General features: G+C 58.4%; 1 protein-coding gene across 13 annotated transcripts in view; it reads left to right on the top strand.

The window, feature by feature from the left end:
- Nucleotides 1-25886, top strand: part of NRXN2 (neurexin 2) — a 108082-nt gene that overhangs the window by 45619 nt on the left and 36577 nt on the right. For 7 of the 13 annotated variants that reach the window (XM_058526530.1, XM_058526522.1, XM_058526524.1 and 4 more), the window contains 10 exons: nt 2826-2987; nt 3747-4185; nt 7511-7897; nt 8079-8282; nt 14279-14305; nt 15816-15935; nt 16346-16727; nt 17356-17546; nt 19191-19364; nt 19736-19855. In XM_058526530.1, coding sequence (XP_058382513.1) covers nt 2826-2987; nt 3747-4185; nt 7511-7897; nt 8079-8282; nt 14279-14305; nt 15816-15935; nt 16346-16727; nt 17356-17546; nt 19191-19364; nt 19736-19855 — 2206 coding nt within the window. Of the gene's footprint in view, nt 1-2825; nt 2988-3746; nt 4186-7510; nt 7898-8078; nt 8283-14278; nt 14306-15815; nt 15936-16345; nt 16728-17355; nt 17547-19190; nt 19365-19735; nt 19856-24802; nt 25559-25886 lie in introns of those variants that run through there. The other 6 variants (XM_058526532.1, XM_058526526.1, XM_058526535.1 and 3 more) reach the window with 3 other exon arrangements.

The raw sequence follows: 25886 nt of genomic DNA on the forward strand, positions 1-25886 counted from the left end.
TCCTTGCCTTCCCCAGAGACCTTCCTCCATGCCCCCTGCCCTTGGCTTCCTTTCCACCCAGTGCCCATCTCCCCCTTTCTCCCTCTACCTCCCCTCCCCAGGCTGACCCCTCTTCCTCCGTGCACCTCCTTATGTCACCCTGCCTCCTGCTACCCTGTCCCACAACCCCCTGGGTCAGGGCTGCTCTAAAAAAGTAGTTGTGAATTTGAGGGACAGATCGGAGGGTGATTGATCTCTTCCAATAGGGGGCACCACGTGGCAGTGATTTGCATAAAGCCTTGGGGGGCAAGGTCAGATTTGCACCCAGTCTGGAGGGGAGTTTAAGAGGATCCGCCAGTCAGGTCTTTCTACCTCTGAGAGGGCAAAGGCAGGAGGGCTGGCCGAATGGAGTGGGCCAAAGAGGGCGCATAGAGTGAGGAAGATGCCAGTAGCTGGTGCCCTGGCTACTGGGGCTGGGGAGGGAGGACACAGCTGAGGGCGCAGGCGGGCTGGCAGGCCGAGTGTACTGATGGAGGCCAGAGGAAGAGCTTCTTCCTGGGAAGCTTCAGGGTCAGGAAGGCCCTCCCCCTGCACAGAAGCAGGGGCGCCCGGATCAGAGCGGTCTCGGAGGACTGAGGCTCTGTCACCAAAGACTCCCAAGGCGTTGGGTTTATAGACGGACACAGGCAGTGAGAGCCAAGTGTGGCCCTGAGTCATGAGGTGACTGGACGTTCACCTTTAATGACCATGATGTAGGTCATTAGGGTTACAGGGACACGTCAGGCTGGGTGCCCGCCCTTCAGGAGCTGACCGTCTAGTCGGGGTGACCAGATGTAGGCTCAGGAACTAATTAGTGGCCCAGTCCCTGGTCTCTGAGTGTGGCGCCAGGAGTGGAAGTGGAGGGCAGAGGGAGCTGAGTTTGCCCCGGGGAGACCCCTTCCCCTGCCACCCCTCCCTGCCTCACCACCCCCCTTCATCCCAGTCCCCTTCCTCCAGCCCCCTTCTGCCCGTTCTAATCTTGTCTGCATGTTTTTGTGACTAATACTTGGAGCCCTTCCCTTTTCCGTCCAGATCCCCACTTCCCAGCCTCGGGTGGGGTGGAGGGAAGAAATAAACAATAACCAGCTCTCCCCTCAAAACAAGAATCAAAAACTTCAAACTGCCCCCTTCCACAAAGACACCCCATTACCTTCCATCCTCGAACCTAGTCCCCCCAGCACAAGGTTTGATGGTTCCCAGGAGGGGGCCCCTTCAGCCCTTGCTTTGCTCAGCCCCACCCCACTCACTGTGAGGCTCCAGCCCAGCGCAAGGGGACCTGAGGGTCCTATGGGGGAAGTTCCCCTTGCCCAGGTTCTGCCCATGTCCCTTAGGAGTTCCTAACACCCGGCCCCTGCCCCCGTGACAATGGAACCCTGGAGACCAGTCGCTGGAAGATGGCTGGTGGCATGTGCGTATGGACGGGGGTGGGTGGGGACATCACAGGATGTGACTGGAAGGCCCCAATCTCCAGACTTTGCCTGAAAAGGGGGTGCCGAGGCACATTTTAGGGGAGAAGTGGGCGTAAGCTGCGGCCTGTGGAAGCACAGTGTTGGGTTCACCACGAGCCAGCTTCCTGATGGCCCCTGCAGGGGCCTGCCCACTTTTCCCAGCTGACCGTCCTAAACCACAGCCTTCCTAGAGTGGGGCCCGTGGTCCCGCAGCCCTTGGCTCTTCCCCCACAACCTGGCTGGGTGTCTGGAGCCCTTCGGGCTGCTCCTATGGCTGGACTTTTCAGGGGCCAGGTGGGCATTTGCCTAGAAGGCGGCAGTTAGAGAGTTCCCTGCACTTGTCACTCTACCCCAAGGTCACTTCTGCCTTCCCCAGGCCACTACTGAGCCCCTTTCATGTCCTTGGAACACCAGGTACTCCCCTATCCCTACCTGTGTTGCTTTCTTACCTGACTTTGCAGCCCAAGGTCAAGGAATCATGAGATTGCCCTGTCCCCTCAACCCCGTTTCCTGACCTGGCCCTGACTCCTTAGAGTAACAATGGTGGTGTCAGAGGGAAGACAATTAAGAGGAGAAGGCGGGCTGATGAATAGGTAAAGGGCTGCCCTTTGCTTGGGAGACAAGAGAGTGTCCCAAATACAGAGGGACCTGGGGAGTAAAGATAGACTCAGGAAGACGGCTTGGACCAGTGGGACCCCTTGGAGTTAGGGTGGGAGTGGAGGGAATCCGCCCTGAAGGGCGTTATGCATCTCCCAGGAAGTTCCAAGACTCCCCAGGAATATCTGGTTCTTGTTCCTCACTCCCTTGCTATCTTGCATCTCCCTACGGGCCTAAGACTGAAAGGACTCCTCAGCGCCCTGAAGGGAGAGCTGCAGGTGAGTTGAGGCCACCAAGATCCAAGGAGAGGGGGTATTCTCTGCCTCCTTTATGAAAGATGCTCTGAAATCACATGTGGGTCCAGAGAGCACCTTCAAGAGGAGAGAAGTGAGGGTGCCATTTGCATCCCCCCATAACGGGGCCCTGTCCTGGGGTCTCCACTCCCACTTGGAGCTACTTCCAGAAACTGCCTCTTGGTGCTCTTCAAGGTGAGCTCTTTAAGTACCCTTCAGTCCTCTGCCTGCTGAGCTGGGGGCTGTGGGGATGCCTGAGCCCACCCTGAAACCATCAAATCTTGTGCTGCCTCTTTCCCCCACCTCCTCTCTCCCCCCACTGTTCCTCCTCTGAGACAAGCAGACATAAAAATGGGGGGTCCCCTCCCCCGTGCCCCCTGGCCCCTCCCTTGCCCAGCCCTTGGCTCTTCGCAGGGAGTTGACGCCGGTTGTCTCCTTGTCTCTCCCCCTCCCTCCCTGGGCTGGGCAGGTGACCATCTCGGTGGACGGGATCCTGACCACCACAGGCTACACGCAGGAGGATTACACCATGCTGGGCTCTGATGACTTCTTCTACATTGGGGGCAGCCCCAACACTGCTGACCTGCCGGGCTCGCCCGTCAGCAACAACTTCATGGGCTGCCTCAAGGACGTGAGTAGGGCCAGGAAGGGGCTGGGTCAGCCCAGGAACCCTTTGACCTCTGTCTTCAGTATGATTCAGTCTGACCCGGCCAGCTGCCCAGGCCTCTGTTCCTTCCAAGTGCATGGTGGGAGATTCCCCTCCTCAAAACCTAAGGCCCATTGACTCTATCAAGAGGCTTCTCCTCTCTCATTTCCTGGAGCCTCATAAGTCCCCTGTCCTCTCAGAGAACCCTCGAGGCAGCTGTGGTAGAGAGGAAAGAATGTTGGACCTGAGGACTAAAGACCTGTGTTTGAGTCCTGCCTCTTCCACTCACCAGCTCTGTGACCTTGGCCACGTCCCTTGACCTATCTAACCCTTAGTTCCCTCATCTGTAAAATGAGTGGTCAGTACCCACTTCTTAAGGTGGTTGTGAAGAGCAAATGAGAGCATAAATGAAAATACCTCGTCACTTGGAAAATGTCAACTAGATGCTAATGGTGATCGTTTTGCCATTACTACGAACTGCAATTCAGCGGGCACCGAGGGCCGCCGTGCTGGTGCTGGGCCGGAAGACAGGACAGAGAAACAAGTGGGGCAAGGGGGGTGCTTGTTCACAGCTTCTGTGCGTGAAGTTGTAGAACAGAGGTCCGAGCCAGTGGTCTGGTGGCGCTGGGCAGGGACTCCTGGGGCTGGGTGGCAGGGTGCCCTGGTGCTGGCTGCTGCTGGGCAAGAATGGCAAGGCCCTAAGCTGCTTTTGCTTCTTCCTCCCTGCCCCGCCCCTCCCTGCAGGTGGTCTATAAGAATAATGACTTCAAGCTGGAACTGTCCCGCCTGGCAAAGGAAGGGGACCCCAAGATGAAGCTGCAGGGGGACTTGTCATTCCGCTGTGAGGATGTGGCTGCCCTGGACCCCGTGACCTTTGAGAGTCCTGAGGCCTTTGTGGCGCTGCCCCGCTGGAGCGCCAAGCGCACAGGCTCCATCTCCCTAGACTTCCGCACCACTGAGCCCAACGGGCTGCTGCTCTTCAGCCAGGGCCGGCGGGCTGGGGCCGGGGCCGGCAGCCACAGCTCTGCCCAGCGGGCCGACTACTTTGCCATGGAGCTGTTGGACGGCTACCTCTACCTTCTGCTGGATATGGGCTCTGGGGGCATCAAGCTGCGGGCATCCAGCCGCAAGGTCAATGATGGCGAGTGGTGCCACGTGGACTTCCAGAGGGACGGGCGCAAAGGTCAGGAGGCCTCTCGACCCTTCCCCTCTCACCCTGGCCACTCATCTCCCCCCACCCTGACATCCTTTCCAGATCTCTTTGGTTATATATAATTTCCTGAACTCCTCCCTGTCATTTTCCTCTGCCCCTCCCAGCCCCTCCGTTGTGCCCCCTGTCATGGCGCCTTGGTGGACCGAGCATAGAGTTTGGAGTCAATCAGACCTGGGTTTACACCTCAGCTCTCCTACTTCTGCGTGTGTGACTTTAGGCCCCTTACTCAACCCCTTGAAGCCTCAGTTTCCTCATCTGGAAAAGGAATCATTGTACCGCAGTCATCAAGAGCAGAAAATAAGAGAACACCCATTCTCCCTTTAGAAAAAAACTTCCCAACCATGCCTCCCTTCTATCTAGATCCGTTCAACTTTCTTTTGTTAACTCATGTAACAAAAATTTATTGAGCACCTACTGTATGCCAGGTGCTGTCTAAGGTGCTGAAACAGGGACAGCAGTGAACCAAACAGTCTTCACTGTCACGGAGCTCATGCTCTGGTGGGGAGACTCAGACGGAAAACAACCTGAGACTCCCGCCCCAGTGAGGTTTCTAGAACAAAGCAGCAGGGCAGAGAGTGAGTGCTAGCGTTGGGCAGGTGCTATTTCTTGAAGCTTGCGTTGCTTCTAGCCACTCCCTCCTCCACTCTTCCTCTTCAGGCTTCCTTTCCCATCCTCTTCTTGTTTTCTGCTTAATTCTCTCCTCTTTACTCTTCTCCATCTTGCTGAACACGAGAGAAAGAATTGATATAAATGAGAACTGACACATTATCCAAATTAAGCACTTATCAACGTCAGCTAAATTTTCATGCTCCCCCAGCTGTCACTGCACCGGGTCTTCACGCCTGGCTGCAGTGGCCGTTCCGCCGCACACAGCGAGGAAGGTGGCTGCTGTGGCTCCCGGAAGCATTGGCCTCTCCTGGGCTTCCTGTTTCTCCCTCTCCTTTTCGCAGAGAAATGTTGCCTTTCCTGGGCCTTACGGGAATGGGTTCATCCCCCGGTTTTGTCTCATGATGGCACCAGGGGGCTTCACAGAGCGCTCGCTGCCTTCCAGGGTTTCCAGAGGTTTCCATGCTCTCTAGATTGGAAATCTGCCCTGCCTCACAAAGAACCCCAGGGCCTTCCGCTCCTCTCTGCCTTCAGGAAGTGGTCTCGTCAGCCTCATGCAGATCTCCAGAGCCCGCACACCAGGTCTGGCTGGTCCTTGGGTCACTGTCTTGACCGTCTCCGGCCACTTCTGATGGCCCATGTTCATTCGTGCCCACAAGCACAGACTTGGGGCAGTCATTCCCACAAAGCTTATCTTTGGCCTTTCCCATGGTTTAAAAAAAATTGCAGTAGACTATACATAACATAAGATTTACTATTTTCACCATTTTTAAGTGTACATTTCAGTGGCATTATGTACATTCACGTTGTTCTGTTACCATCACCATCATCCATCTCCAGAACTTTTTCATCTTCCCAAACTAAAACTCCGTCCCCATTAAACACTTAGTCTCTGTTCCCTCTTCCCCAGACCCTGGCAACCACTATTCTATTGTCTTCTCTATGAATTTGACTACTCTAGGAACCTCCTATAAGTGGGATCATACAGTATTTGTCCTTTTGTGTCTGCCTTATTTCACTTAACAGAATGTTTTCAAAGTTCATCCATGTGGTAGCATGTGTCAGCATTTCCTTCCTTTTTTACGGCTGAATAATACTCCATTGTATGGATAGACCACATTTTTTTTTAATCCATTCATCCATCTATGGACACTTGAATTGTTCTGTTTCCATGTTTTAACTTGACCTTGGAGCAAGACCTGTACTCACTATAATTTCCTCTTGCTGACTCTCTGTTATACACCCTTCCCCCACCTCTTCCTTTCTCTCCCTCTTCCTTCTCCAACATTCAGTTCATTTGTTGAGAGTCCAGTTGGGCATTGTCCGCATCCAGGAGGCCCTGCAGTGGGTGGTAGAGCAGACATCTGGGGAATCTGCTATAAATAGAGGTGTGGGTGATGGGGGGCCATGTTTGGGGGCCCGGCGGGGGAGTGGGTTTAGCAGCAGGACCCTGGGGCACCTGACACCTTGTCAGGGGAAAACAAGCTAGGGACCATGGTGTTAAAATGGGGCACAGGGGAATGGCTTCTCTGGTTCAGGGAAGGTTTTGAGCAGAGGAGAACATGCTCAGGATAAGGAGCCACGTCTGTAGAGAGGGCCCTGATTCTGCTCCCTTAGTTTCACGCTTAATGCTCACGCTCTGATCTCCTCCTGCACCCCCTCCCCATCTTACCCCGTCAGCCCTAATGTAGACCAAGCTCTCCTTATCTCTCTTTAACCCCACTGAGATAGGCAGACTTTTTATTTTATTTTTTAAAGAATTCTTCCGTACTTGAGAAAGGAGAGAGGAAGGAAAACATAGGGAATAAAAATTATAAACAGAATAAAGCCTCTAACGTATAAGTTTCTGCTTCATAAGATCTCAGTAAAGGCTTTGAAGCTCCCGCCTGATCCCAAATCTTTTTTCTGAGATAACCAGCCTCTCTTCCAAAGAACTCTGACAACTCAGAAGCTCCATGCCTGGCTTCCCTCATCCTGGCTGCCATCCTGCCTCACAGGCCCCTGGAGCTGATCGGCCTGCCCATCTCGTCCACCAGCCACAGAGGGGCTCCAGGCAGGGGCTCCAGGCCGGGGGGTGGAGAATGCGGGCTGGGGGTCCTGCTGCCTGGATGGTCCTTTGGCTCTGCTCTTACCCACTGTGGCACTTTGGGCAGGTTCCCGTCTCTCTAAGCCTCTTCTGCCATTTCAAAATGGGGATCGTAAAGGACCAATGTCCTAGGGTTACCATGAGACTTAAGTGATATAATATATGCAAAGTACTAAGTGCCTGGCATACAGTCATAAAAGCTCAATAAATGTTGGTGGGGGAAAACCCTTTGGAGTCAAACCTTTCAGCCTCCTTAGGGTTCTCTGCCTCTGCTTCCTGGTCTAAGGGACTGGCTGGGGGAAGGACACGTGAATGATCCAGCCCTTTTTGGGCGTGTCCACCTCCTGTGCATCCTCTGAGGACTCGCCCAGGTTGAGAAGGAGGAGTCTGGACAGAGGCCCAGGCACACTGCAGCTGGGCCGAGGCTGGCTCACGTGAGTTCCTGAACGTGGGACCTTCGTGAAGCCGACTCTGCAGCAGGCGAGTGAGGCTGAGCCTCTGGGCCAGGGCTGCTGCAGGGTGTGAGGCCAGGGCATCCCTTTCTGGCCTGTAGCATCTCGATGCTGCCTTCCCCCCTGAAGCCCACTCTCCCTTGATCCCCAGGCTCCATCTCTGTGAACAGCCGCAGCACACCATTCTTGGCCACTGGGGAGAGTGAGATTCTGGACCTGGAGAACGAGCTGTACCTGGGCGGTCTCCCTGAGGGGGGGCGCGTGGACCTGCCCCTGCCCCCGGAGGTGTGGACGGCAGCACTCCGGGCTGGCTATGTGGGCTGTGTGCGGGACCTCTTCATAGACGGCCGTAGCCGAGACCTTCGGGGCCTGGCCGAGGCTCAGGGGGCTGTGGGCGTTGCCCCCTTCTGCTCCCGGGAGACGCTGAAGCAGTGTGCATCCGCCCCCTGTCGCAACGGGGGCATCTGTCGAGAGGGCTGGAACCGCTTCGTCTGTGACTGCATCGGGACCGGCTTTCTGGGGCGGGTCTGTGAGAGAGGTGAGGCTAGTCTGCATCCCAGGTGTCCCTGCTGCCCATCCCTGAGCCCCTTCCTCCTCAGGGGGCCCCTCGTAGACCAGCCCTGGGCCTGTCTTCCTTATAATGATTCTCTCAATCCTCTCTCTCCCTCCACTGGCCTCTGCCTGTCCCCCTCTTCCCCTTTCCCCCACTCCCGGGGCAGAGGCTACGGTCCTGAGCTACGATGGCTCCATGTACATGAAGATCATGCTGCCAAACGCCATGCACACGGAGGCGGAGGACGTGTCTCTGCGCTTCATGTCCCAGCGGGCCTATGGGCTCATGATGGCCACCACCTCCAGGGAGTCAGCTGACACCCTGCGCCTCGAGCTGGACGGGGGCCAGATGAAGCTCACTGTCAACCTCGGTAACCACCCTGCCACGTGCTCCTGGCCCCTTCCCTGACCCTGCCTCTGACCCATAACCCCTCTGTCTGGAGAAGCTGGTGGTGGCGCCAGTGAGAGTTTGGAGGTGGGGAGGTGACAGCTGGGTCAGAGCCCCTGAGAGCTCTGTCCTCGTGAGGACACACAGTGTAGGGCAATGCTCGTGCTCAGAAACACTGCGGGGAGGGGGACCCCGAGTGTGTCTGCGGTGTGACAACTGCTTTCCCAGGGTGCTCGCGTGGTCTTGGCAGTGTCTGTTCTGCACACACGTACATAGCTCACTCTTGGTTGCCAGTTCTTCCACTCGCTCATTCATGGTTCATTCATTTCTGAAACACTCGCAGACAGATGCCTACTGGTGCTAAGTCTGAGCTCAGTGCGGTGGTGGATCCAGAGGTGAGGTGGACTCGGCCTCGCAGACAGCCGCCCTCATCCGCTCTGTGTTTAAAGAGCCGTGTCTGTGTGCACATGTCACAGTGGACGCTTGGGGACGTGTCATCTTCCCATTGTCTGCTTTCACGTTTGAGTCCCATAGTGCCCCTATTTTATAGATTGTGAAATTCATATACTGACTTATGCAACATCACAAAGCTAGTGATAGCGGGGGGAGGAGCCTGGACTCAAACCCAGGCCATTTGCCCTAAAGTGCAGAGTTCCCATGGCCTCTAACAGAGCTGGGGGGTGGAGGGGCATCAGGGCCCTCGCCATCGATGGCTCGATGCCTCTGCCCCAGCCCAGAGCAGGCGGCACCTCCACTCTACCTGGCTGTCCATTGGGTACCCACGTGGGCAGGACCATGAGGCCCATTGGACTCTCCGTGGGCTTCAGCTCTTGTGGTCAAGGGCAAAAAGAAAACAGCAGGTTCACTCATTCAGCTCATATTTATGGGACACCTTAGAAATGCCAGGAGTGTGCTGATCCTCAGACTATTGTAGTGAAGAAGAGAGGTCCCCACTTCCTGGAGCTCTCAGTCGGGGGTTCACTGGAAGGTAGAGGTCCTAAGCTGTCCAGGCTGGGGTCACATCTGTCCATTTCCGACCAGCCTCTCTAAGAGTATTGAAGTGTAGCGCCCAAGGGCCTGCCCTGTAGGGAGATTCAGGCCACTAGGGTCGCTGGTTGTGTCCTGGGCCTAGAGGAGAAGTAGGGCTCTTCTGCGCAGATTGGAATCCTCAGCTGGAGTGAACACAGAGCTTTGAACTTTTAAATATTTATCTAGTCTCATCCTAACATTGGTCTCCAGGGCATTTGTGGGACAGACTGTGGCCTTTTGGGGCCCATTATCCTGTTAATAAATTTGTACTGTGTCCTTTCCTTTTCCCTTTCGGCCACCTGGCCTTTGTACTCCTAGGACAAGGATTTGCTGAGTGAGGCGGGGACTGGAGTTGGGGAGGTGTGCAGGTGGCCAGGGCCTCAGAGTTGGGGAACTGAAGGGTACCCCGAAGCTCTGCTTCTAACCATCATCACAGCCCACAGAGTGGGTGGCAGGTGGCAGTGCTGCAGGGGAAAGCAGGATGGGAAACACCCTTTGGCCAACTCTCCATGGGTCTACGACATGCCCTGGCACCTTGGAAGCAGTCATAGGAGGAAGGCACCAGCTCAGGACCCCATGAGTGGCCCTGTGCTTCTCAGACTGCCCAGGTCTGAGTACCCAGCGTGAGATACCCCCCTTCACCCTGGGATGTGTGTGTTCTTGTGCGGTAAGCATGGGGCTCTGTACTCGGTGAGGACACAGCAGGGAAAATCTGGGGCTTTCTATCTGGAGGGAAGGCAGATGCTTCTTCCGTGCTCAGACTGTCCTAGGTCCCCTGCAAAGAAGCTTGGGTTCCTTTAGTTCAGACAGGAGGCAGCGTCCTTTGCCAGGACAATGTTCTCTGGTGGCCCTGGGGACATATCACCCTTAGGATCCACCCTCTCCTTCCCATGGACATGCTTTTCTGTCTGTGTCACATAGTACTCAGAAGTTAGAGAACAAGATGGCCCTCAGGCTGACAGCCAGCAGGACAGTCCTGCCACCTGCCTCTCACCCTTGGCTGTCCCCGGCCCCATCCACAGAGATGCCATCTCTAACAGCTCATGATAAGCTGAGAGCAGACGCATCTGTCCACAAACACTGAGTGATGTGCGTACAGGGAGGCGTGTGGCCGCTGTGTGAGCCACACGGACACCCAGCCTCAGGCTGCAGTGGGAAGAGCTTTGGGCCGGGGGCCGGAAGATCTGGGTTCTAGCCCTGGTCTCCTTACCTGCTGGCTAAGTCATTCCCCCTCTCTGGGCCTCTGTTTTCTTATCGGTAAAGTGGGCATAAGAATCCTCACTCTGCCTGCTTTCTGTGGAGGTTTTGAGGGTCCAGTGGAATAATGAGAGTGAAGACATTATACAGATGCAAGACCCATGCGTAGACTCCCCCAGCCTTCTTGAAGGAAAATCTCACTGGGACAGGGAGCTAAGCTTAGAGCCAGGCCTGGGGCCTGCTTCCACACTGCCTGACCCAGTCTGGCCCCCGCCTCAGGAGCCCCATCCTGATCCCCATCCTGCTTGCTCCCCAGGGCCTGCAGGGCCTCACAGACAGGCAACACCACTGAGGCCCTGGTCCCAGGCTGGACTCGCTGCCAGGAATCGGAGAGAAGCCTAACGAGGCTTGGTCTCTGGCCTTGTGCTCTCATCCTGTAGGGAGGGAAGCTGGCCTCACGCAGGCAGCTGAGGTGCTCAGTGGAAGGACACAGACTTGGAGCTGGTCCTGAAGAGGGAGCTGAGGCTGTCAGTGACCACTTGGTGGGACGGTTGTGGGGAGGCACTCAGTGCAGCCTCAGGAGACAGGTGTTTGCTAGGCCTCCGTCCAGGCAGAGGATGCCAGAGAAACTGGATCGTGCCTCCTGCCCCGTCTCCTGGCCTCCACCACATCTGTGGGCACTGAGCAAGTACCCTGAGGTCTACTGTCTACAGCCCTTGAGCAGGGTAGTTGATCTCTGTTCCTAGAGGACAGTAGAGTCCCCTGGATTCTTCACCTGTTCCAGTGTGACCTGGGTTCCTGGGTTCCTTCTGCCCTGGGTATGGCCTCTCGGGCCAGTGCCCAGCCCAGCCTGTCCCCTCATCACCCTCCCTGGAGTTGCCCTCCACCAGGTGTGCCTACGTGGTCCCAGCTGTCAGTGAGGCTGCCATGAAGGGAGCACTGTAATGAAGAATCTTCGAGCTGGAGGGGCCCTTAGAAGTCCCCTCCTTAAGCCCGCCCCCTGTGAGAATCGCCCGTGCCTTCCCCCTCCAAGGGAGGCTCTCCACCTGTGCTCAGATCCTTCCGTGTCAGGACCTCCCGACCTCTGAGATGGCCATTCTAATCATCGGGTCATTCTTCCTTGGTGTCAACAGTGTCTCCTGAAATTCCCATGTGTGGACCTAGTTCTGCCCTCGTGGGCCGTACAGAGCAAGTCTAACTCTCCTTCATGTTGTGAGCCAGGCTAAACACACATTACATCTCAAAGCCCTCTAATCCCTGGGGCCCTGGGAGGGCACCTTGTTCCCACTGGGGCGGGGTGGTAGTTCCAGCCGCTTCTACAGGGTGGGCTACTGGGGGGACAGCTCTGCCCCAGGAGTGCATGTGGCCACTCTGCAGTATCATTTCCGAGATGAGATGCCGGCCAGCGGGCTCCTTGCATAGGAGCCTTGGCCCCCTCACCGCCTGTCTCCAATCCGTGGGGTGGGGGGCTAGGTGGGGCACAGGACGGGGATCCCGGGTTCTTCACCCTGAGTTCCTTTCCATGCAGATGACTTTTTCCCACCCGTCCCATCACACATTCATACCCTCACTCTGGTCTCCATGTCCAGCCAGGGCCTTGGTGTGTCTGCGCAGACCAGTCACTTCCATCCGTTCCCTGAACTTGAGGTGCAGGTTACTAGTTAAGAGGGTACCAGCTACTGCTCCTTGAGCTGTGCTCTGGGCAGGGGTGTGCGCTGGAGGGCTACGTTTCTCTCACTCACTCGCCATTCCTGGCTTTCCGCCGGGATGGTGCTGGCTCCCTCCTGGGGTGCCCATCTTCAAGGGGTGTTCGCTTTCCTCCCCACTGGAGTGGGGGCTTCTGAGGGTGGGGTCACTGCAGGGGGTGGGCCTGGAGCTGACACCTGTTCTCTGGACAGATGGACCCCCCCATTCCTGGTGCTCCCCTGCTGGGGAGGGAAAGAATTGAGCTCTTCCCTGGGCTTTTTCCCAACAGGGCATCGGCCTGCCTTCCAGGCCCATTTTTTCTTTTTTGGACCCTTCATTGGAGAAGACTCTGCTGGCCCCAAGAGAGCCCCCGTGACCTGAATCCAAGCCCGGCACCCTCCCTTCCTCCCCGCCAACATTCCTCCCCTTCCCCCTCTGTCCCGCTTCTCCTTCCCTCTGCTCCCCCTTTTCTTCCTCTTTTCTCTCTGTACCCTCTTGACTTCCTTCCTCTCACTGTGGCTTCTCACTTCCCCCTGTATCTGCCCCTTGACCTTCCTCTGCCTCCTCTGCCCCTCCCTTGGTGCCAGGCTGTGGCTCAGGGTCCCGGCTGCTCCCCCACTCTTCTGCTGCGGTTGACAACGCGTGTGGAGCTCAGCTGTACTGCCCGAGGGGCCCGTGCCCCCCAGAGCCACAGGGGAATCTGTTTACCTCCACTGCAGGAACCTTCAGGGGCCCAGGGTGTGCCAGATGCCCCCAGCCCCCTTTGCTTCCTGGGCCTTGGGGCTGTGAGCAGAGCCTGTTCTGGGAAGAGCCACAGGCTGCTAGGATATTGTTGGGAACTTACCCCTCTCTGAAAGGCAAGGGCCAGCCCAGTGAACACGTTTCTTGCTCCAGCTCTGGATCCTCTTGTTCAAGCCCCTCAGCTCAGGGGGAGGGAAACTGAGGCTTAGAGAGGAGATTTGCCACTGTCACATAATGAGATTAGGACCCAGCTCCTCTGCCTGCCTGTCCAGGACTCTGCAGCCCCAGGCTGTCTGGGTCTGATGGAGCAGTGCAGGCGTCCAAAGTGCCTTGATCCCCAACTTTGTAGGACCCTAGTGCTCTGTTCCCTTTGCAAGGCTGGCCGACTCTCATGTTGTGGGTAATGTGTTCCACCAGCAGGAAGGCCAGAGGCCCTGGGGCCCCAGGCTGCAGCTCTGTGTAGACAGTGTGCTTTCCAACCACGTGGGGCCCTCCCAGCCTGGAGTTGGAGGATAGCAATGCTGGACTGGGGAAGGGGCAAGAGATTTTATTTATGGTACCTGCTTGTCCCTGACTTGCTGTGTGTCCTCAGGAGTCATACTTTGGGGGCCTCAGTGTCCCCGTCTGTGAGGCCTTGGCCCCTCCCTAGGAAAATGGATTAATACTAGTTCCTCTTCAGGGTGAAGGACCACCCCGGTTCCCAGTGGCAGCCTGGCATCCTCCAGGTTAGGAAGGGTAGAAGGAAGGTTCCTGTAGGGGTGGTGCTAGCCCCCTGGGACTTTGGGAGGTGTATGGCCACGGGAAGGGGGCCCTGGGGCAGACCCCTCCATTTAGCTCAGAGCCCAGAGGGCAGTAGAGTGACATGTCACAACCTGGGCTCTGAGCGGGGAGTCGTCCCAGAGCAGGGCTGCAGGAACTCTGGCCATCCCACCCATCTCCCTCCTAGAGATGGGGAGATGTGGGGTTGGTCAAGCCCTCAGCCCTGCATTGATCCCCTGTACGACTGGGATTCCCATGGTGCCCATCTCCTTCAGACAGGAGAGGCCTGGGCCCCTCTAAGAAGGGAGACGCAAGCCCTCTTCCCATCACCTGACTGCCCTGCCTCCCAGTTCTGGGGAGGGTCGGAGCCCTCTTGGGGGCAGGAGGGACAGGGGTCCAACCGAGGAAGGGGAGAGGGCACCTGGGCACGCGTGGTCCCCGGAAAGTGGCCCTGGGGGGAACCGCCGCCCGCAGACACCCCTCCCTGTGAAGGATGTAAAAAAAAAAAAAAAACTTGTTCTGCCTTTTTGTCTCCCCTCCCCCTCTGCCCGCCCCATGGCCCCCCAGACTGCCTGCGCGTCGGCTGCGCACCCAGTAAGTGGCTTCCCTCTTCTTCTGCAGACTCCCAAGGGGCCTGGGACGCTGGACACGGGGATCTGGGGAGGGACGGTGGGGGGAGGGGAAGCCTTCATCACTGGCTGTGTGGGGGTTGGGCAGTGGGTGTAGGGAGGGGAGCTGGCCTGGGGCGGATGGGGTGGTGTGGTTGTGGAGGGCAGAATGGGCCAAATGAAGCCGAACCAGGGAGAGTTGGTGGAGGATACGGGGTCAGCATGCTCACTGGGTCTGAAGGGGAAGACTGGAAACCTTGGCATCTCAAGTCTTCAGGAGGGTGGGGCGAAGACTTGGTGGCACCTGTAGCAGGACACCCATCACCCTACGGGCAGGAAGGAGCCCGAGAGGGGCTGGGATATCCCGCTGCATCTCCAGAGGTGGCCACCAGGGGGAGGGCGAGGTCCACGGGAAAGTAGATGAGGGCGCGAGGTGAGCATGGTCAGGGCCTCACAGTGCAGCCCCTCCATAGCCTGTGTCCGTGGGGGCTGAGTTTCTGCCAAATAGGGGGACTTGCAGAGGTGACAGTGAGGCACTCAGCAGGGGTGGGATGAAGAGCGGGCGTGGACATTTCTGAGCATCCCGGTGTGCCTGGCTCAATGCTCAGTCTCCAAGAGTGTTTCTGCATGGCATGCCCTGAGGTCACGCAAGAGCAAAGGAACATGGCAGGCGCAGGCAGAGAGGCTGTGTGTGCTCAGCGCGTGTGTGTGTTTGGTACCTGCATGCGCATGCGTGGTGAAGCCTTTCCCCGCTGGCGAGAATGCTGGGGGGGCCCAGGGGTGACCTGGAAGTGATGCAAAGTTCAACACCATTCCAAAGATAAATATGTTTTGTCTTAGACTTGCAAGCAGTTAGTCCTGGTCTTGAATAAATGGCCATAATTCCTAAGAAACATTCCCCTCTCTGGCCATGCTGGAGATGTTGTGTGTGTGGTTGCCTGTCTGGGGGTGTGGAGTTTGTGCAGAAAGGTCACATTGGGTCCCTCTGTAGATGGGGGAGCTGTGTGTCTGTGTGGAAGGTTCGCTGCCAGCAATGAAGATGTGAGCGCATATTCACATTTGGGGGTGTGGTAAGGTTGTGTATTTTTGAAAGTTAGGCCTATGCCTACACGCTGGGAATTAGCTGCTGGCTATACACGTTGACATTGAAGGTCCTTAGAAGACTTGAGAATAGTATGTTGGTTGTAGTGTGAGTGTCTGTGTGCAGGGCCTCAGGGCACAATTCCGGAGGCACATTCACATTGGATTCTATTCGAATGGCACCCTGGGAAGTTGCACAAAGTGGCAGGACTGAGGGTGTCTGGGTTTATGTCTTGTGTGAGTGTGTGTACCTGTGTGCATGGGTGTGTGGCACAACTGAATATGTGCCGTAGGTGGCGTGTGTACCTGCATGCACACGTGTGTGTAGTGGTGAGGCTCTGTGTGCCTGGGGTGGTACATGAAGCCTCATGCGAGCGTGTGTGGGCGCCATGCTCACTCCCCCCTTGGTGCCGCAGGTAAAGGCCCCGAGACGCTCTTTGCGGGGCACAAGCTCAATGACAATGAGTGGCACACGGTGAGGGTGGTGCGGCGTGGCAAGAGCCTGCAGCTGTCTGTGGACAACGTGACCGTGGAGGGTAGGTGGTCTGGGACCAGGGAGGTGGACACGTCTCTAGTGACCTGTGCTTGGCCCTGTTCTTCTTGGTGACCACTGCCTAGGGCAGCATTCTGGCAAGGCGCTGCTGCCATCTCTCCCTCGAGGGTGGTACATTATGGGGCCCTGGACCCCAGGGACCGTTTCAGCTCCCCGCAGGCAGCATTTCCCTGCAGGCCTGTCAGCCCAGGACTAACGAGTCCCACGACTCCTCCTGGACCCAGGAGCTGCGCTTGTTGCCAGCACCTACCTGAGGGCATCTGCTGATGTCTCTCCCGTGTGGCCCTTGTGTGGAGGGGAGGCTCCTGGGGCCCCAAGGCCCAGCCCCAAGAATGACCCTACAGTCTGTGCCCCAAAGCCACCCCCCTCATCTCGGTGTCCTGTCCCGAGCAGGACAGATGGCAGGAGCCCACACGCGGCTGGAGTTCCACAACATCGAGACGGGCATCATGACGGAGCGGCGTTTCATCTCCGTGGTGCCCTCCAACTTCATCGGGCACCTGAGCGGGCTGATGTTCAACGGCCAGCCCTACATGGACCAGTGCAAGGATGGCGACATCACCTACTGCGAGCTCAACGCGCGCTTTGGCCTGCGTGCCATCGTGGCCGATCCTGTCACCTTCAAGAGTCGCAGCAGCTACCTGGCGCTCGCCACGCTCCAAGCTTATGCTTCTATGCACCTCTTCTTCCAGTTCAAGACCACAGCCCCCGACGGGCTTCTCCTGTTCAACTCGGGCAACGGCAATGACTTCATTGTCATCGAGCTGGTCAAGGGGTGAGGTGCTGGGCATGGCCCCGCTGTCGAGGAAGTGGTCCCCTCCCCCTGCTGACCAGGATATAGCTCCCCCAGCACTGGCTGGAGTGTCTAATGTCCCCAAACCACAGGGCAAGATTCGGGTCCCCAGCCACCAGCCAAGATGGAGAAGCAGCACCCCTCTTCCACCCTGGTGGCTCCCCAGTTACTTCCTTCCAGGGCTTTCCCAGTTATATCTGTTCTCCGTTTCCTGTCCTGGCTCAGGCTCTCCGGCCCTCTCTACAGGCAGAAGACAGGGCCATGTCCCTGTGGCCTCTCTTGCCTGAGAGGACCTCACCCTAGAACAGCTCTGTCCCAGCCCCCAGAGGCTCCTGCTGCCCCCACAAACCTCTCCCCCCACCAGCTCCTCTTCTGGGTCTGTCACAGGAGCCAGCTCCTCTGTGACCCTCCCTCCTCACATTGTCCCCATGACAGGACCGCACACCAGAGTCCTCCTGCTGTTGGTTCGGGTCCCTCCACTATGGGGTCTCCCTCTCTACCCCTTCCTCCCTTGGCACCTAGGACCCCTGCCAGCTGTAGCTCCTCCTTACCCCGCCTTCCCAGCACCGCCCCCACCTTGACCCAGTGTCTCCTCCCTACCGTGGGGCAGGTACATCCACTACGTGTTTGACCTGGGGAATGGCCCGTCCTTGATGAAGGGGAACTCAGACAAACCAGTCAATGACAACCAGTGGCACAACGTGGTGGTGTCCAGGGACCCAGGCAACGTGCACACGCTCAAGATTGACTCCCGCACTGTCACGCAGCACTCCAATGGCGCCCGAAACCTCGATCTCAAAGGTGGGGCCTGGGGCCTCTGGAGAAGGCCTGGCCCTAGCCCAGACACCCCGCGACCCAGCAAGATCATCCCCGACCCGGGATGCTCTTTCACTCGTGTGATTCTCCCTCTTCCCCGCTCATGATTTCCATCTCTCTTTCCCATTCTCCACTCTGTCCAGCCTGACACTTCCCTGTCAAAGTTCTTCTCAGCTCTCCTCTGAGGCTGCCCTCTCAAATATTGAAAGCCTGGTTGCAGGATGGCCTCACTCTAGAGCTAGGAGTAGGGCTTCCAAAGACCTCTTGGACCTCCAAGGTTGAGAAGCCTGCCTTGGTTGAGGGCTGGAGAGTGAATAGGGAGCTTAGTGTCCTGGCAGATGCCTCCCCTGGGTGGGGTGGGAGGGGGCAGGGGAGGAGGGGCGGGGGGAGTAGCAGTCCCTGGGGCCCTCCATGCTGCCCTGGTCATATACCTCTGGCATTGGCTGGGCTAACTCTGGGGGACTTTTTTGGACCCAGGCTCCCCCAGTGGGCTCTGTGTCCCACCAGGGTCCCACATTCCCCAGGGCCTCTTTAGTAGCTATGGAAGCCGTTGTTGCCTGCCCCCAGAATGGGTGTTTGAGAGAGCAGGGAAGAGGAGGGTGAGCCTAGAGGCCGGGGTGTTGGAACAGGAGTGAGGGCGAGGCCTGCAGCTTCTCCAGGGCCCACTGAGGCAACGTGAGCGACCTCTTCACACGCCCAAAGCAGCCCTCAGCCCCATAGAGACCCTTGGATGTCAATGTGACTCAGACTGTTCAGGCTGGGGGAGGGTCCTCAGAGACCATTGAATTCACCCCCCTCTTGGAGAGGAGGAAATGGAAACTTCGAGAGGCTAGATGGCTTGCCTGTGTCACAAAGCGAGCTGGAGGCAGAGCTGGAACTAGAAGCCTGGTCAGATCCTGGGCGAGATCGGGAGGCATAATGCTGCCAATTCTCCCTGCTCCCAGAAGGGGGCGATGTGTCACAGATAATCCAACTGGCAGCAAACCCAGGGGTGGCCTGGGCAGGTCTTGTGTTGTATTGAGACAAAGGCCAAGGCAGCAGGATTGACTGGTGTCTTGCTGAAGCTCTGTATGGGGCAGCTGAGACTTCCAAGGAGTTAAGTGTGCTGTGGCCAGGCAGTGATGTGTGGTTTCCCTGAGGAGAACTTCTTCCCAGTCGCCCCCAGGGTCCCCAGGCCAAGCCCTAGTTGTTGGTGGAAGGGAGCTGGGCTTAGAGCCCCCAGGAGAGAACTCAGAGTTGGGGGAGGCTGGGAGAGGCCTAAAGGAATTCTGGGAACGGGAGACTTCAGAAGGGAGGGAGTGGGGGTGGAGGGGATCGGGCCTGCACATCTATGAAAGGGCCTGATTACAGGCCGGAACTGGAATCAGATGTGTGGGAGAGAGCATGGAGCAGGTTCCTCCAGCTGCTCACCCCCCTCCCCCAGGCATCTGGGCTTCTCAGGGAGGGGAGCAGACAGATGGCAAAGTGAAGGAAGAAGGAAGTGGGGGGTGGGGATATGCAGGTCGCTGGATCTCTGTAAAGAAAGGGATAGGCCACCACAGGCCAGGAGGACCTGACAGCTGGATGCTGATGTCCTGTGAGGGGAACGGGGACTGGGATGCCTGGGTTTTGACCCTGCTCCCTTTGCAGGGGAGTTATACATTGGTGGTCTGAGCAAGAATATGTTCAGCAACCTGCCCAAGCTGGTGGCCTCCCGGGACGGCTTTCAGGGCTGCCTGGCCTCGGTGGACCTCAACGGGCGCCTCCCAGACCTCATCGCCGACGCCCTGCACCGCATCGGGCAGGTGGAGAGGGGCTGTGACGGTGAGTGTAGCGTGGAGGAGTTAGGTGTGACCCTGCAGGCTGCAGGAGGGCCAGCTGCAGAGGCAGACCAGGGCAGCAGAGTGGCCTTCCAGGAATCTGTCCCTACAGCTCTGGGGCAGGGGTACGGGGGGGCGGGGGTGAAGGGTCACTTCCCCTTCCTGTTGTCTCCCATCCTGGCCCCTTATTACAGTTCAAGGCCAAGCCTAGCTATCCTTGAATACCCCATCCCCACCCCCACCCCCTTGTCGGGACTTGGCCCTTTCAGCCTGGCTGAACTGAGAGCAGGGCCTGGCCTTGAAGCTTCCACACTTCTTGGGGATGGAGGGGGCTTGGCTGAGCGGGGGGGTGTTCCTTCCTCCTGCCTCTTCCAGGCCCCAGCACCACCTGCACCGAAGAGTCTTGTGCCAACCAGGGCGTCTGCTTGCAGCAATGGGACGGCTTCACCTGCGACTGCACCATGACTTCCTATGGGGGCCCTGTCTGCAATGACCGTGAGTGCCCGGGACGGGTGGGGGTGCCAGGGGGAGGTCCTGGCCCATGCCTAGCCCTAGGGACTGCTCTGGAGGAGGGAGGGTCTCTGAGAACTGTGCTGCTTGCTTCCTTCTCATCCCTCCTTGTCACGAGAGCCCAAGGTTGAGTTGCTGGCTGCCGCTTGGCGTCTTCTCTTGGGCCCATGCAGGATTGCTGCTGCCTGAGCCTCTGGGGCGATCTGTGGATAGATGGCCCTCCTCGTTCTGAGCTGGTAGGACACTGCTCCCTTCACCCGTAACCAAGGGTGTCAGCCTCTGTTGCTCTCCCCGTGTGATTTTGGCGGTGGTCTTACATGCTGTACTTGTAGCTCACACATACACACTATTTCACAGGGTGGGGGGCTTTTGTCGACCTGTACCCCCTTTCTTCCAGTGCCCTCAGAAGCGTGCAGTGGAAGCCTGTTATTTCCTGCCCAGAGGAGGCCCACGCCCCAGAGGGCAGGCTCAGGAGAGTCCCAGGAGGCCAGGCCGCTGGAGAGCTGGCTTCCCAGGACACCGGTGTGCAGTTCCCTCTTTTTCCCCCCAAGAATCCCAGCTGCTGGTTGTCCCTTGGAGCCACAAGGACACTCCCTAGTGTCCTCGCCTGGTTCTTCTCCTCCCTGGCTGTTTGAGGCCCCTCCCCCGAGAGGGCAGCTTCAGCAGCAGTTTCCAGTCCCTCGTGGTTGGTGGCCAGCAGCTGGTTGGAGCTTGGCAGAGGGCAGGCAGCTGGGGCAGGAAGGGGGGAGAGGCTACCTCCTCTTTGAGGGGGTGCTTAGAGTTTCCCTCGGATGATGGGTCTGGGGGCAGCGGCTGGAGAGAGTGCAGCCTTCTCAGGTATCCTCCAGGTTAGCCCTGCTCAGAGAGCAGGGATGGGACAAGACAGCTGCCTGGGAAAAGATACACACACACACATTCGCACACACACACACGCACATGCACACACACACGCAGGAGGACAGGGCTTCTCCATTTTACAAAGGTGGAAACCAAGGCCTGGAGGGGTCAGTGGATTTCTAGAGTAGTTAATAGTGGATCTGGGCTAAGAATGGGGTCAGCGCCTTTGCCTCCGTGCCACACTGTGGAGCCTTAGTCATCTGGGCAGAGTCCCGAGCTTCTTGTGGGATAAGCCTACTGGTTCCAGATACTGGCCTCTTGGGCACGTCTTGCTTTTTCCTTCTCCTTGGAAGAATCTCCAGCCCGTCTCCCTCAGCACTTTCCTGGTGCTCTCAGGCATGGCCGCCCTGAAGTACCTCCACATCCCCACCCTGTCCCCAGGATTTTCCTTGGCTGACCTGCCGCTCTCTGTACCTTCTGAAGCCCCCAGACCACGGCCAGCTCAGGGGCTGCCGGGGAATACAGACATGGCTGGAGATGGGCCTCTTCCTCCGCAGCTCGCTAAGCTGTGCACAGGAGATCTGGAGATGGCGGCAACTTTGCTGCTTAATAGTAACAATCCCCACTGATTGTTTAGTGTTTTGCAGCTTACAAAGCCCTTTAATTTGTTCCTCAGAGCAGGCAGTGGGATCGAGACCAACTGTCCTATTTAACTGATGAGGAAACTGAGGCCTCAGTAGGAGGCAGTCTTTGACCTAAGTCACAGGGTGCTGGTGTAGGGCACAGCTAGGACCTAGGCACTCCTGACTCAGTTACCCCCTGCTGCTCATTCAGTCCTGGAGTGTTGGTGGTACCCATGGTGGGCATTTCTTGCCCAGGTGCAGGGGATCAGGATTAAGAAGCTCTGCTGCCCATTATCACTACTACACTCCCACGTGGTGGAGCCTTCTCGAAGGGGGCATAGAGATGGACAGAGGTTTAGAGAGTCATGCCATCTTTCAGCAGGGGTGGGAAGAGAGGCCAGAGCAACTTCTCTAGTTTCCAGGCAGGTGGGAGGCAGGGAGAGTTGGGGCTGGGGAGCAGGGCATGTCTTGGGAAGTGTCACTATCCCCGAGCACTGGTCTGCGTGTCTGGTGGCAGAGCCTGAGTGAGCCATGGAGTTAAAGACAAGGTGGGTGCAACCTGGAAGCTGGCGGGGCTCTGCGTGCTGCTTCTCCAAGCGCCGGGGCTGGGGGACCTCTGAGATCTCTGCCCCTAAAGGGCAGGGCCGGAATCTGGGGGCCGGGGGATCTGCCAGGACTTTCCAAGCCACAACCCCCTCTTCTCTTGGGGTTGTACCTCCTCTGGATTCTCCACGCTTGGCTCTGCTTCATGTCCATGCTGTATCTCTGTGGCTGGTCTTCTTGGGCCCCTACTGATGCACAAGGTCAAGCAGGAACCTCTCCAGTTCGCTTGGCCCCTGAGTGTGAAGGCCCTGGGTCACCACTGGGCACCAAGGGGCCCTGCACCTGAAGAGAGGGAGGAGGGTGTCCTCAAAGGGTTGGGCTTGGGGTGTGGAGCTGTCTGGTGGCGAGGACACTGGGATGAGGAGAGGTCCAACCTTCAGGACAGCCTTCAGGACCACACCCCACTTGTGGTCTCAATTTCTTCATCTGTGACATGGGAACTACACCTGGGGGGCGACTGGACCTCTGTGTCCCTTTACGGCTCAGGAGTCTGCTATGGGAAGGGAAAGGAGAGATCAGAGGGAGAGAACCCATCTCTGCTATGAGAGAGAGGAAAGTGGAGAGAGAATGAAAAAGAGAATATGAAATGAGAGAGGAAGGAAGCTAAAAGGAGGGACACTTCCTAACGTGTGGCCAGAAGCCCAGGACTGAGGTTCCGGACCAGATGCTCCCCTCGGGCCTGCTTGCTGCTTCGTCTTTCAGAGCCTGTCTTGGGCCTCTCCTAGGCAGTCAGTTCTTCCCCATCTCTGCCCCCCTGTCTGTGTCTCACCTCTCCACTTGCTCTGTTCATCTCTGCGGCCTCTATTGATCTCTTGAACACCCCTGTCTCTCCCTTCTTTCTTACCCTCTGTCTCCCCGCTTGCTCCCCAGCGTCACCCCCTCCCACTCTCTCCACTTCCCACTCACTGATATTGATTGGCCTCTAGGCGGTTTCCTTTCCTCTCCTCTTGCCACCAGCTCCTCCCTCCCCTCCTCTGGGACCATAAATTTTCTGCCGGCTCAGAGCTGCGTTGGTCTGTATTCCAGAACCAGGGGCACAAACATGAGATGGAGAGGGCAGGAGGACAAGGCTCCGGAGGCCCCAGCCTGCAGTCTCTCCTCCTTCGTGGGGCCATGCACCACCTCAGAGCCCCCTCTTGGGTGCCTCTGAGGACCCCTTTCTTCACATCTGAAGGGCTGGGGGCCAAAGAGGGCCCTGGTATTTAGCAAGGTTGTGGAGGTGGCAGCAGGGACGGAGGAGCTGTCCAGGGTCCTGACTGCATCCAAGAGCTGGGCGCAGCACGTGTGGGGCTCACGGTGACAGTTTTTGCTCCAAAATGGAATTCAGAATCAATAAGCAGGAGCCAGCCCCACCATACTCCCTCCCCTTTCTCACGTCTCCCCCTTCCTTTTGTCCTTTCTTCACCACTTCTCCTCACTCTACTGCACTGTTTCTTTGGCTCCTTCCAGGTCCCGTCTCCACCTCCCTGATTCTTTTCCTCCTTCTCTACCCTCTGCCTCCCCCCCCTCCCCCCCTCTCCCCGTGTCCCAGCAGAGCATCCTCTTATGGAGCCCAGGCTGATGTGAGTGTGGAGGTGGCATCCAGATGAAGGGAAGGGAGCTGCCCTGCACTTACCTCTTGGACTCTGACAGATGCTTCCCAGAGGTCACCAAAAGTCGGGGGGGGGGGCAGATCCCAGTGGAGGGGCACCTAGAAGGAGAAGTGGCTTCCTCAGCTGGACATAAGTGGCCCAGGAAGTGTTTTGTTCCAAGTGGGACACTCAGCAGACAGGTGTGGTGGAACTGCCCCCCACCCAGAGGTTGAGGCTGGGGGAGGGGCAAGGGGAGTGGAGAGGAAGGATTGGAGGAGTCCAGGAGGGCTGTGCAAGTGGTAGGGGAGCACCGTTTTGGGGAGGTGGTGAGGAGACTGTATATCTGTGGCGTGTCTTACTCTTGAGTACCTTTGAGGCTCTGGGTGCATTGTTTGTATGCATGTGGGTGACCCTGGTTTTGGAGGTGACCTGGGAGGAGGTGTCTGTGTGTAAGTTGGCCATTCATTGCCTGTGACCAAACATGTATGTAGGTGCACATGTGTGCCTCTGTGAGCACATGTACTCGCTTGGCTGAGTGTGAGTTCGTGTGCCAGTGTCTGTGAGCACATGTGTGCATGTATATGTCTGAGCCTGTGTGTGCGTGCGTGCACACTGGTGCCTGTATGGGCACGTGGCTGCCTCCAGACCCAAGCCTGTCCACATCTGAGCGTGCACGTGTGTTCTGAGGGATACGTGTAGAGGTGGTGGTGGCCACATCTCTGTGCGCTGGACCAGCGAGCACTATTGGGGTTCGTCCAGGTGCGGGGGGAGGGGACGAGGAGGAAGAACGCGGCCTCCCTTGCTAGCCTCAGTCCTGTTCAATTATTCAGCAGGGCCCCTTCTCCGGAGGGGTTGGGAGAGGAGCGCGCGCCCGGGCGCGGGGGAGGGGTGGGGCGCGCGCAGAGGAGAGGCGAGCGCGGAGCGGGCTAGCCAGGTGCCGCGCGGCGGAGCTGCCCAGCGCTGCCCGCAGATCGGGAGCCGCTCTGGTCCCTCCGCCCTGCCCCCTCCTCCTCCCGCGCTCCCCCTCCCCTCTCCTCTTCACTCCCTTCCTTTCCTCCCTCCCTTTCTCCCTCCCTCCCTCTCCCTTCCAGCCCTCTCAGCCTCTGCAGCAACACTCCGCTGCCTCCATCTCTCCGCCGGAATCTCGCAGGCTCGCGCTTTTCCTCTGCTCAGCCCCGCTCCCCTCCTCTCCTCTCCCCTCCTCTCTTCCCTTCATTCCCCCCTCACCCGGATTTGCTTCCCTTCCCCCTTCTCCCGCCCCCCCTCCCCCCGGCCGCTCCCTCCTTTCCCCGGGCCTCCGTCGGGCGGCAGCGGCAGCAGCGGCGCGGCCGGCCCTAGTCTTCGTCGGTCTCCCGCTTCTCTCCTCCAGTCCCCATCCCTGGCTCGGTTTTTCCGCAGGATTTCCCCCGCTCTCCCCTCCCTGCTTGGCCCTCGCGACTCCCCTACCTCTCCACCTGGCACCATGCCCCCTCCCCCGGGCGCTCCCCCGGGTTTCTGACGGCCCTCTGTGCCGCTCCGACCCCGCCGGGATGCGGCGAGACCCTTAGCTTCTCGCGATGGACCCAGGCGTCCTGGACCTTGGCGTTACCGCTCCGCGGACCCCGGATTCCCCGGCGGGATCCAGTTGATTTCGTTGGCTCCAGACCGAGGCTTGGGCTCTGGTTTTCCTTCTCTTCACCCCTACCCCCCCTCCTGGGGCTGGGAGCCGGAGGGGGGCTTCGCGGGGCTGCGCAACCCCCCGTCCCCGCCCCCGGCCATGGGGCTGTGAGGCGGCCGCCCCCGGGCCGAAATGCCCCCCGGGGGGAGCGGGCCGGGGGGGTGCCCGCGCCGCCCCCCCGCCCTGGCCGGGCCCCTGCCGCCGCCGCCGCCGCCGCCGCCGCCACCACCTCTGCTGCCGCTGCTGCTGCTGCTGCTGCTTCTGCTGGGGGCGGCCGAGGGGGCCCGGGTGTCCTCTAGCCTCAGCACCACCCACCACGTCCACCACTTCCACAGCAAGCACGGCACCGTGCCCATCGCCATCAACCGCATGCCCTTCCTCACCCGCGGCGGGCACGGTAAGTGGCGCTTCGATGCCGGCTGGCCGGCTGGCCCCCGGGACCTCCCGTGTGCGCGGCCCTGGCCCCGTGGGCCGCACCCCTGCCTGTGCGCGCTGAGGCCCGGCCCCTCCGCTTTGCGGGCCAGTGCCCCTCACCTACCATCTCTGACTCCCATCCTCTCAGCCCCACCCTCGCCTCTCCATCACCCCACCACCACCACCCGCGTCCCTTTCTCACTTCGTCTCTGTCTTCATCACTTTCATTCCTTGCCTCACCTTCACCTCCTGGTTCCTACCTCTGGTTTATCACCTTCCTGATCCGGTTCCTCCATCACCGCTCTATCTCT

Source organism: Diceros bicornis, chromosome 31 (assembly GCF_020826845.1).
Source record: "Diceros bicornis minor isolate mBicDic1 chromosome 31, mDicBic1.mat.cur, whole genome shotgun sequence".
In the NCBI taxonomy this organism is placed as follows: Eukaryota; Metazoa; Chordata; class Mammalia; order Perissodactyla; family Rhinocerotidae; genus Diceros; species Diceros bicornis.